The sequence below is a fragment of the Halichoerus grypus genome, chromosome 10, assembly GCF_964656455.1.
Source record: "Halichoerus grypus chromosome 10, mHalGry1.hap1.1, whole genome shotgun sequence".
NCBI lineage: Eukaryota > Metazoa > Chordata > Mammalia > Carnivora > Phocidae > Halichoerus > Halichoerus grypus.
This window is the reverse complement of record NC_135721.1, coordinates 129,350,294-129,362,476: the sequence shown is the minus strand read 5'-3', so window position 1 is coordinate 129,362,476 and position 12,183 is coordinate 129,350,294. Positions and strand designations below refer to the sequence as shown.

The 12,183-nt window shown below is 46.1% G+C and overlaps 1 protein-coding gene across 2 annotated transcripts in view; it reads left to right on the top strand.

Moving 5' to 3' along the window:
* The window catches only part of ZFP64 (ZFP64 zinc finger protein), a 78,627-nt gene extending 67,018 nt beyond the window's left edge, over window positions 1-11,609 (top strand). The window contains exons 4-5 of one of the 2 annotated variants that reach the window (XM_036073089.2): window positions 7,267-7,518; window positions 10,316-11,609. In XM_036073089.2, the coding sequence (XP_035928982.1) occupies window positions 7,267-7,518; window positions 10,316-11,025 (962 nt within the window). In that variant the 3' untranslated portion in view covers window positions 11,026-11,609. The remainder of the gene's footprint in view (window positions 1-7,266; window positions 7,519-10,315) is intronic. The other variant, XM_036073087.2, reaches the window with a different exon arrangement.
* Window positions 11,610-12,183: the final 574 nt, after the last annotated feature.

Below are 12,183 nucleotides of genomic sequence, written 5' to 3'. Positions count from 1 at the left end.
CTAGAAATGGGTATCGTGCTGTGCAAATAAGAGAATGAAGGGTCCTTTTTGCCATGAAAGGGTAGGTCATGAAAGGCCTATTAGTGAAGGGAATGTTGATCCTCCTTGAAAGACCGGGCTGCCAGGATGAGGTCAGCAGGAGCATGCAGATTGCAGAAGCCATCTGAACAAAGGAGACCCCACCAACAGGACTGGCTAAGGCAACTTCAAAGCCGGTTGGTCGCTCAGCGCGGTTGGTCGCTCACAGCTGGGGCAGTGCTACTGCCACCTAGTGGGTGGGGCCAGAAGTGCCCCCAAATTCCTAGGACCACAGGTCAGGCCCTGCGACAAAAAATTCCCAGACCCCCAAATGTGAATAGTGCCAAGGTAGACCTAGAAAGATAGTCGGGGGTGGATTAATAATGTTTTATTGGAATAATACAGAACATGATGGGGATACAGAAAGTAGGCAAGGCCCTGTCCGTGGTGGGGTTCAGACAGACTCCTTGATAACAGAAGCGGGGGCAAGATAGATGGCTTCTCTAGCAGATTCATAGGCTATTTCTGTGTTCAAAGCAAATGCTCTAGTTCTCTGAATATCTTAACTGGTGAAAAAGAGAGGAGTCTGGGGGACTTACAGCATCTCTCCGGGCATGACCCAGAAGTAGGATCCCTTGTGATTAATAGTGAGACCCAACTAATGGTGGCTTAAAACCAAGCTATTTCTGTCTTACGACAGTCCAAGTTAGGTATGGTAGACAGCCCCATGGTTTCGGGGACTTGGGCTCTTAGGTTGTTGCTTTAACATCCCGAGTGTGTAGCCCATGTTGGCATGGTCTGAGCTGGCTGACACCCCCCCCACACACACACACCCCCATTTAAGGTATATATTAGAAGTTACCTGTCACTTGGGTTCATTCCTGTTGGGCCAGAACGTAGTCACATGGGTCACTCCAGGCTGTGGAAATGAAGGCTGGGAGAAAAGTCTTGACTCTGGCCACGTGCCCAGCTTATAGAGAAAAGTTCTACTTACAAGAAAACGGACGTGTGGGCTGAAGGGCGTCCCTGACCAAGCTGTGAGAGGCGGGGAGGGTGCTATGTGCAGGTGATCTTTTAAGGCTTAGGCTGGACCTTTGCCTAATGGATTCAACAGTGGTTCTCAAAACACTGTTGTGATCTTTTTACACCTAAGAATTGAAGCTTTCCCCCACCCCAAGTTTGTGTTTTTATAGTTACTGCACTAAAAATTAAAACCAAACTTTAAAATATTTATCCACTTAAAAGTAAGCCAGGGTGGCCGGCTGGCTTGGGTGGTAGAGCGTGCAACTCTTAATCTCAGGATTGTGAGTTTGAGCCCCACACTGGGTGGAGAGATTACTTAAAATTAAAAAAAAAAAAAAAAACAAAAAAACCCTGTAAGCTCCTTATACTGACACTTTTATGAGAAATAACTTTTCCCCCAAAAATGTGACCAGTGGTATTATCTATACCTTCGTAAATCTCAAGTCAGCTGGATTCTCGCACCTGCATATGGTCCGTTGCCATGTTTTGAAGTATCTGAAGAAAATCTGGTGCCTCATATGTGGTTGGAAATGGAATATTTTGTTGATAGCCTTTTCTGATAATCTTTAATATTCTACCAAAACACATCAGAGGGAAGTTTCTTTAACTGTTTTAAATTTAGAGAAAGAGTGTGCAAGTGGGGGGAGGGGCAGAGGGAGAGAATCTTCAAGCAGACTCCCCACTGAGCGCAGAGCTGGATGCAGGACTCCTTCCCATGACCCATGAAAGAACAACCTGAGCTGAAACCAAGAATCGGATGCTTCACAAACTGAGCCACCCAGGTGCCCTAAGGGTTTCTTAAGGATCAGTTGCTGTATAGAACCTGGAGCCGTACCCATAAACTTCTCAAACTGATAAAATCCATTGTTCTGTTTACTTTTTGAATGTCTCTTATTTATGCTTGATTTTTTTTTTTTTTTACACCTATCCTGCATTGGCCACTTGGAAAATACTGGTTTATCAACTTTCATAATCCTTCCAAACGTTGACCCATTTTATAATAGAAAAAAATCACTTGTTAATATTCCCAATCTCATCAGAAAAATCTAAGAACCAGGAAGCTGCATGCCCAGGGTAGGGGATAGATGTTCCGAAATCCTAACTTTGAGTTTAGAGCTGGGATGTTACCACTGCAGCATTGTTGATAATCTTTCTTGAAATGACAGGCTCATGTAGTTCATTCTGAAGAACATATTCGTCAAATCCCAAATTTGAAAAAACCACAGTGGGTCTCTTCTTTCGAGTGAAACTGACGTCTGCACCTCACAATGCAGCCCCCTCCTACCCCCCAGCAAGAGCCTGTTCTCAAGACCGTGTACTTTGCATACTTCCCATTTCATTACACGGTGTTTAAAAAGTTGTCAGCAAGGAGAGATTTAATATAATCGGTTTTGCTGCTGGGAAGGCTATTCCTAAGTGAAACTGGCACTGGGTTCCCTGGGAGGGCACGGCTGGGAGGAATCACCTTCCGGGGGGGGGGGGGCGGCTGGCAATCCGTGCTCAGGCACCTGTAGTTCTGCCCAGGTGCTTCCCACAGCAGAGTGAATGTCAACCATGAAAAAGGAAAAGTCCCATCTTCGTAGTAGGATGAAGATACTTCTGGCTGCAGACTCGACCGGAAGAGACTCGGGGACCCCCAGGCACTGCACTCTGAGAACCGCGGAGGTGGAGTTTGATAGGACAGGCTAATGCAGGGGAGGGAGGCGCGGCGGACACAGCGGCTCAGAGAAGGGCCTCTGTGCCGGGAATGGGGGCTTGCTGAGGCTTATCCGGGGGAGAGAGAACTAGAAAGCTGGGTGTGCTCACATTAGAGACCTCCTGGAGAACAAGGCCTTGATTTTGGGGTGGTTTTTTATTAACTTCATTGTAAAGTTACATTTCCTCTTTATACCCCAAATGCCAGTTTATCCTGGATAAAAATTTTTAATCAGAAATAATAGTTGAATTGTAAATGTTTTAAGATGCTCGTGCAGCATTTAGCTTAGTAAAGGAGACTGACTTACAATATTTCTGTTTTTTATCCTATTTCTTCTTTTAGTACTGGAATCAGGGTTAATTGGTCATGAAATGAGTGGGGGCATTTTTTCTTTCCCTGTGCTATAGACAGTGGAAACACTGTTCCTGGAAGACTTGATAGAACACGCCCACAACGCTCTCCGCTTCTGACTTTCTCAGTGGATGGAGAGAGTGTAGATTAGGTTGTGAGGACCGTGTCCATCTCCAGGACAAATGAAGACCGCTCAGTCCCTCCCAGTGTCCCCCAGAGTCAGTCACCCCTCTGCGCCTTGTGCTGTCTTCTGTCTGGGAACCGGCCCGTGGAGCGGCCTGGCCTCTGTCTGGAACATGCCAGATAAAGGCAGTCTTGACCTTTTTTTTTTCTGCCATGGACACCTGGCAATTTTGTGAAGTTTATGGACCCTTCCCAGAAGGTTTTTAAATTAAATTTCAGTATTTCTGTACATGTTCGATCAGTGTTAAAACGTGTGGTATTTTAATACATAGCCCCCGCCTTAAGTGTGGTAAAGACCAGGTGTGTCAGCCTCAGCTGGGAGCTTATTAGAAACCCCGAATCTCCGCACCAACCCGGGCACGCTGACACAAACTACATTTTACTCTGTAAGTTTAACTTGAGAAATGGGAAATGTTGGTTAAAGGGTACCAACTTCCAGTTGTAAGATGGAGTTCTAGGAAGCTAATGAACAGCGTGGCGACTGTTCAGTTAGCAACTCTTAATAGAGTAGACTTTAGGGGCGCCTGGGTGGCTCAGTTGGTTGAGCGACTGCCTTCAGCTCGGGTCATGATCCTGGAGTCCCGGGATCGAGTCCCGCATCGGGCTCCCTGCTCGGTGGGGAGTCTGCTTCTCCCTCTGACCCTCTCATGCTCTCTCTGTCTCATGCTCTCTCTCAAATAAATCTTTAAAAAAAAAAAAGTAGACTTTAAATGGTCTCACCACAAAGAAACGGTAATTTTCTGAGGTGAAGGTGTTAACCTTAGGGTGGTAATCCTTTTTCAATATACACTTGTATCAAATCATCACACTGTATACCTTAATGTCATGTCAATTACATCCCAAAGCTTGGGGGGAAACCCATTTTAATGAGCCCCTCCTCAGCCCCCAGATGATGAGTATGTGCAGGAACACTAAGAAAACCTTGAGTTTGTTAGCAGACCAGCTACCAGATCCTCATCTTAATTGTGAAGTAGTGATGAGCATAAATAATCCTTCAGAAATGCAACAAGTGTAATATGGTATGAGCATGGCTCCTGTCTATTGACCAGGGTCTCTGGCACCATTATTGGGTTTGTTGATTGCATAATAGGTAGAAATGCTAAATTCCAGTTACAGGTAGTAGAAATAAAAATGTAGTAGTTTCTCATACAAGGTCTTGGACCTCCTAAATCTTATCCACAAGCCCTGTTTTAACCCCCTGATCTGGCGGAGGCTGGTGCTTGGGTGGCTCAGTCGGTTAAGCATCTGCCTTTGGCTCAGGTCATGATTGTAGGGTTCTGGGATCGGGCCAGCATCAGGGATCCTGCTCACCCAGGAGCCTGCTTCTCCCTCTGCCCTTCTCCCACCACCCCCCATGCTCACGCAGTCTCAAAATCTTTTATTAAAAAAGGGTGGGTGCGCCTGGGTGGTTCAACTGGTTAAGTGTCTGCCTTGGGCTCAGGTCATGATCCTAGGATCCTGAGATCAAACCCACGTCGGGCTCCCTGCTTAGTGGGGAGCCTGCTTCTCCCTCTCCTGCCTGCCACTCCCCCTGCTTTTGCACCCACACACTCACTCTGTCAAATAAAAATGAATCTTTAAAACAAAAAACAAAAAAAACCCTGATCTGTAACGTTACAGGTCATCTGAGTAAGAGAAACATGTGGTGAACCACCCTGGCTCTTAAAAGCATTTGCCTGAGAGTGATCCCTCCGTTTCGATCCTATCTCTTCGGGCAGAACGAGTCACAGTCCCAAGCCTGTGATCACGAACTAGGAGGCGGAATTCTCCTGGGCAGGGCACCACTAGTGAATAGTCAAACGGTACATAGTTCACCTTGGGGTTCATCTCTGACCTAGCAACTCTGTCATTGATCAGTTTTCTCCTGGTTCAGGCTTTGTAATTTGATATATTCCTAAATCATTATCCGTTTTATCAAGTCTTAATTTATTAGGGTAAAGTTCTACTTAAGCCATGATGGACTTGATCTGCAGTCCCCTTTCGCTTTTCCAGTGTCTGTTGGAATGGTTCTCAACCAGGTAGTCTCGCGCCAACCCCCCCGCCCCCCAGCCCTGGGGACGTTGGACAATCAGAAGACCTTTTTGACCCTTAAAACTAGGGATGGAGGTGCTACTGGCATCTAGGGGGAAGTGGTGAGAGATGCTGCTTAGGACAGCCTACAGCAAAGGATTACTTGGCCAAAAAGGCAGTGATGCTGAGCTTGAAGACCCTGGGGTTTTGGTATCTTTTTTTTTATTTTTATTTTTTAAAGATTTTATTTATTTATTTGAGAGAGAGAATGAGATAGAGAGAGAGAGAGCATGAGAGGGGGGAGGGTCAGAGGGAGAAGCAGGCTCCCCCTTGAGCAGGGAGCCCGATGCGGGACTCGATCCAGGGACTCCAGGATCATGACCTGAGCCGAAGGCAGCCGCTTAACCAACTGAGCCACCCAGGCGCCCATAGGCTATAGGTTTTGACAGAGCTTTCCCTGCCCGTCTCTAGGGAGTTTGTAATCGGATTTTGATTCTTAAAAATTGTTTTAAAATATGCCCTGACTTTTGAAAAACCTTCTGGGAAACCATATCAGATTCATAAGTTTGAGTCCCATCTATTTGGTTTTATCTTTTCAGTATGAATTTTTTTTTAGCGGCTTTCACCAAGATTTCTGTTTTGCCCAATATTTGATACTCCTATCTTCTAGCATTTTCCTAAAATACTTAATGTACCTTAGGAGCATTAAGCTGATTTTTAAAATGTGTTAAAACTTTTAACAGGGAAACTTAACCTGTTTTTACTTATATGTAGTTTGACTTGTGTTCTTTTGCCTTTTTGTATGGTTCTCTTGTGGTTTGGAAGCAATACTTTCCATTTTATTAGAACCCACATCTTATCCACTTCCTTTTTTCTTATGTACACAGTTCAAGTGTGATGCTCTGAGTCATCATCTGGCTTTATTTTCTCTTCCTACTGAATGCTAGTTCAAGTATAGGACTCTATTTAAATAATTTCCATAGAACTTTGCAGACACTGCTCCCATTGTCTGAGGAGTTACATGCTGATCTGAGCATTTCTTTCTGAAAGCTGTAAGAGCTCCTTGGGCTTCTGAAACTATCACCCTGCCTCCAGATAAGCCATCTTAAGACCTGGGACTGTCATTAGTGTTGAGAAATAACTATTTGTTTCGTCCTGGACCATCTAGAACTGGCTTTCATGTCTTGCACTTCCCTCTTGTCCTTTTGGGCAGCCTTCTGGGAGATTCTGGAGCTCCATCTTCGAAACACTTTTTTTTTAACATCTTTTCCACTCGTGAACTTGGAGTCTTGAGAGACCTAGGAGAATCGGAATTATTACGGAAATGAAAACTATTTGCTCTTAGAACCTCAACTTCTTGAGTTGGGTGTGTCTTCCTGGGTTCTGGCTTTCCCCCAAGCATTTGGTTATTGGGTAGATTTTTTATTTGTAAATGATCAGTCTGGAGTGGTTGTAGGGGAGGGATGGAACACTGGAGGAAACGCTCTGGCCATGGGGTTCTGTTCTCCAGATTATTTCTAACTACTTGAGGCCTTTGCACTGTTTCTGTGGTGTAAGCACCCTCATTTTCTAACAGCCTGGGGTAGACACCATTGCTGCTATGGTTTGGCACAAGTAAAGGAGGAGGCCAGCAGACCGTTCAATATGAGCCATGAAAGCTGTTCCAAGGTCCCTACACCTGATCTTGAATACTTCTATGACCACTCCCTTTTTCCCAAACAGAGTTTGGTCTATGATTTTTCTCCTTCAATCTGATCTTACCTGTTCCTTTAGGGTTCTTTAAAATTTGTGAGCCATCCATGCCTAGCACACCTTCTCGTTTCCCAGCATGCTGAACTACGTACTTCAGTGTCTTCCTGTCTGAGCACTGGGACAGAAGGAAGAGGCAGACCCCTAGGCCCAGGCTACCGTCTTGGTCAGATCTCTCTGCGGTCACCTTAATAGAGAAACCCTTAAACCCTCAAATCTTCCTTATGTGTTTGAAGGAGACAAACCCCACAAGTGTGAGTTCTGCGACAAGTGCTTCAGCCGGAAGGACAACCTGACCATGCACATGCGCTGCCACACCAGTGTAAAGCCCCACAAGTGTCACCTCTGTGACTATGCCGCTGTGGACAGCAGCAGCCTCAAGAAGCACCTGCGGATCCACTCGGACGAGCGGCCCTACAAATGTCAGCTCTGCCCGTACGCCAGCCGCAACTCGAGCCAGCTCACCGTCCACCTGCGGTCCCACACAGGTAGGTCCCTGGCCCGGAGACCTGTGCCTTACCTGTTGTCCAGTTTCTTAACCTTCATCTCGCCAAAACACAAGCAACCAAGAGGACTTGGTGGTCAAAAGTAAAGGAATTGGAATCTCTGTGGTTTTTCACTTAGATGGCAATTTTCAGTAAAACGTGGAAGTCTGACAGCTGGGTTTTTTCTAACTCCATTACATAGGCCACAGCTGGGGATGAGTACCCACTACAGCAGGGAAGCAAGGGATGTCTCTCAAAAGTCTGGCGTATAAACTAGGTGTTTCAGTCATTTCACATAAACTGATCGCATGGCTGAATTCAGATGCGTTGCAAAATTAGTTGACTGGAACTGCAAATCACAGACTTCTAGTGCTGGAAATTAGACTTGGCAAAGAGCTTTATCTTCCCTTTGTGAGACCCCATTGAATAACAATAGATAGAATCAACCAGTTCATCATGGCACAGAAAAGTGGGGATTGGGAGGCTCATAAGAAGGCTCAGAAAATGAGGCTTTTCAATGAATTCATGGAAGATGGCGAGCAGATAGGATATGCTGACATCTGAAACTAAGTTTAAAAAAAAAAAAAAATCGTCCAGCAGACAAATGGCTCCCAACTCTATGGCTGCCTCCCAGTCTTTCTAACCAATGTTTTACTGCCCTGAGAGCTCTGGACTTGGAACTGGCATGTAGACTGCCAAGACCACAGAGCTCAGAGGAGAAGCTAAAGCCTATTGGCAACATGGTCCATACTGCCCAGTAGGAGGTAAAACCAATGGTCACCTATATCTAATCCTTAAACCAATCTGTTCTTCCTAAACTAAATGTCAACTATGGATTATGAATCATTGGCAGGAGATGAGTGATCTAAAATGCCCCAAATCTAACAAATCCTGGAGTTAACAGAGTACTTGGGTCACAGATAAGAATTCTTCAATTCTAATTGGTATCTACCCACTAGCAGAAATGTTGCATCCAAGAAGAGTTCTATGAAAATGTAGTGAGAACGAAGTAAGAATTAAAACTGGAATTGTTGACTACAAAGGCAAAGAAATTTCCCAGACATTAGAAGAAAGGAAAAAAAAAAAAAACTGATTTGGATAACTGAGAAAGAATAAGAAATTGGAAGTTTGGTTACTGACTAGGTCTAGGAAAAAAAAAATAGAAGTGAGAAAATCAAATGAGAAAGAATTTCCCAATTCTAAGGAGCCATGAGAGTGGAAAGGATTCACAAGATGCCAAGCAGTACAGAGTGGATGGGCAGAGTCAAACCTAGAAAAACTTCTCAGTAGTATTAGCTTCTAGGGGGATAGTGGAATAATGCCCTCAAAGTTGGGAAGTGATTTTGAATGAAGAATTCTATACCCAGCTAAACTATCTGAAGTATACAGGTAGAAAGTAGACAAAATTAGGCAAGAAATCAAACTACCAGCCATCATGCTAGTGGAAGTTACTGGAAGATAAAGTCTTCTCCAGGGAGAAAACAAAATTTGGCATATTTGATATATATTTGAATATAGCAAACAGAGGTTGCAGTAAAGGGAAGTATCAGGATGATTCCTATGTTGAAGGTTTAAAAGAAAATTCAGTAAATCAGAAACTCAAAATCCACAAGAAATTTTATCTAAAATATTCCATAATTAAAGGACTGGGTCACTTTTGAGATTATGGCAAGATTCTTTTTTCCTGAATGCATAGTCCAGTCAAGAATTAAGCTAAACTGTGACCCAAAATGAGCATGTAAGAAAAGAGAATCAGTGTGACCTTAATGCTAACAACATTATCCAATGGCCCAGGTGTGACAGTGACCCTCTAAGGAGGTGAGCGGAATTCTGGTGCAGTATTTGGCCCGGTGAATGACATATACCCAGTCATAAATTACAGTTTGATTCGAACACTGAAAACAACTAGTTAAAGCATGGGAATTCACTGGCCAGAATGCGAATGTTCTTGAACTTAAATGTGAAAATCCTGACAAGTAGGAAGAGGTAGTATGGTGAAGACAAGGGAATCCTCAAGAAACCTCTCAAGCTGATGGACTAAAAGTTAGGATGCTATTACCCAATGTAGAAGATAATGCCAGAGGGGTAAAATACACACCCAACAATGGAGGAGAGGCTGGGGGGGTAGGGTGGACGTGTAGGGTAAGTGAGATCCTCATCTCTGCTTATGTTCAACTGATGATAATCGTTAAAGTAGCAACCTCCAGAAGCACTAAAAATCCTTAGCAGTGCCTCCAGAGTACAAAGGAGGCTATGGATTTTCAGGAATTTGTCCCCTGCTGCCATATTCCTGTATTAATTTTATAAATAAAATTCAGTCTCGTTGTGTAACTATGAGACTTTAGTAATACAAGCCAATCGATTGATGTAACACAGCTGAAACATTAGAGTCAGCAATAAGTCCTAGTTTGATTCGGCACAGTTGTAACATAAATTGCACCTCTCCCATGCCCAGTTTTGGGGTGTTAGATTAAATGAGAACTAGATTGGAAAGTAAAGTGGCCTCATGAAGAGTGTGGACTTGGACGCCCTGGTGCCTGAGTTCAAATCCCTGCTATTTGACCTCGAAGCCTCCATTATCCCATCTGTTCAATGGGGGCAATAGTACCCACTCATAAGATTGTTGTGAGGATAAAAGAAGTTAAGGCACATGGTAAGTGGCGGTGTCAGGGAGTTACCCGTCGTTGGAGTTCAAAGACCCAACTCTCTCTGCACCACGTGTTCTGACGCATGTTCGGAGGGGGGAGGGGGGAGTTCTTTTGCCTGCTTGCTCTAATGGAAACACACCTTCCGTTGCTAGGGGACACCCCCTTCCAGTGCTGGCTCTGTAGCGCCAAGTTCAAAATCAGCTCGGACTTGAAAAGGCACATGATCGTGCACTCGGGGGAGAAGCCTTTCAAGTGCGAGTTCTGTGACGTCCGCTGCACGATGAAGGCGAACCTCAAGTCGCACATCCGCATCAAGCACACGTTCAAGTGCCTGCACTGCTCCTTCCAGGGCCGGGACCGGGCCGACCTCCTGGAGCACAGCCGGCTGCACCAGGCCGACCACCCCGAGAAGTGTCCCGAGTGCAGCTACTCGTGCTCCAGCACTGCGGCCCTGCGCGTGCACAGCCGAGTGCACTGCACCGACCGCCCGTTCAAGTGTGACTTCTGCAGCTTCGACACCAAGCGGCCCAGCAGCCTGGCCAAGCACATTGACAAGGTGCACAGGGACGAGGCCAAAACGGAGAACCAGGCCCCGCACGGCAAGGAAGGGCCCCGAGGGAGCAGCTCCCAGCACGTGGCCAAAATAGTGACCCAGCGGGCCTTCCGCTGCGAGACCTGCGGTGCCTCCTTCGTCAGGGACGACTCTCTGAGATGCCACAAGAAGCAGCACAACGACCAGAGCGAGAACAAGAACTCAGACTTGGTCACCTTCCCGCCCGAAAGCAGTGCCCCGGGGCAGCTGGGCACCCTGGTCTCCGCGGGGCAGCTGGAGACGTCCCTGGAGCCCAGCCAGGGCCTCTAGTTGAGCCACAGACGGTGGTCGGCTGTCCGAACGCCAGACAGATGCTGCGGGCCAGCCCTCCGAGCGGAGGCCGCCAAGCCAGACTTGTCACCAGCTCTGGGGACGGATGCTCCAACTTTATAGGCCCTCAAGGCCATGGCTGCGGGTCACTGGCGTGAGAACCGACGCCAAAGCAACAGCGTGGAGACACCCCTCCACGTTGCTGTCTTCCCTCCAGACATCGGCTCCGCAAGTCGACCCAGTCGTTCCAAGGTTGGGGGGGGCGCGGGGGGTCCACTGCGCACCGCTCTATCCCACAGGGATAGTTTCGTGATGGATTCCGATCCTAAAACTGATCCACCTCCAATGGAATTATGGAACTGTTTAGACCACGTGGAGAACTAAACTGATGTGTATAGTGGGGAAGGCTAAGATGGCGGCGGGGGTGCGTTACGTGGAGGACCTGGGGCATCTGGGAAAGTTCTATTTCTTAACCTGGGTGGTGGTTATGAGTGTTTGCCTTATGCATTCGTGTGGTTCCTTTTATCATTGTCTTATAATAAAAAGGCAGACTCAGCTGTAGAATGACGTAAGAGGAACGCTCCGTTTTTCTTTACATTCTTCCATTAGACTGGTTAGGGTGTGGGGTTCTCCATCCCCACCCCATTCAGTAATGCGTTCGGGGCGCGCACAGATTTCTCGAGGTATTAATGCTGCAGTGACGTGAAATGCAGCTTGACCTGTAGGTGGCGCCAGAGATCAAGCTAACACTGGCTGAGCCCGCACGTGTGCATTGTGAAGCTGCATTTACATACTTCATAGAGAAAAGACTTGGGGCCCCGGGCTTGGTTCTGGGACGTGCGATGCATGCGGCAGGCGGAGCTTAGGGTCTTTCATCCCAATAAGCACTTGGTGTTCCCCGAACCAACAAATGAAAATCCAAACTTCTTGTAGATGGACATTTTACTTTGGCCAAATCTTAGGAGGCTCTGGAATGCCAATGGATCTATAACTTATCCAGAGTTGTCTCGTTGTTTGGCATCTTCAAGTACAGTTTTTGTTTAATAGAAATTCTTATGCGCCCTCATCAAGTTAAACATCGGTGCTTTTAAAACCGATTAAATAGATCCATCGTTTTTGGTAAACTAGGAGAAAAAGGACGTGAAGACTTTTATAGAC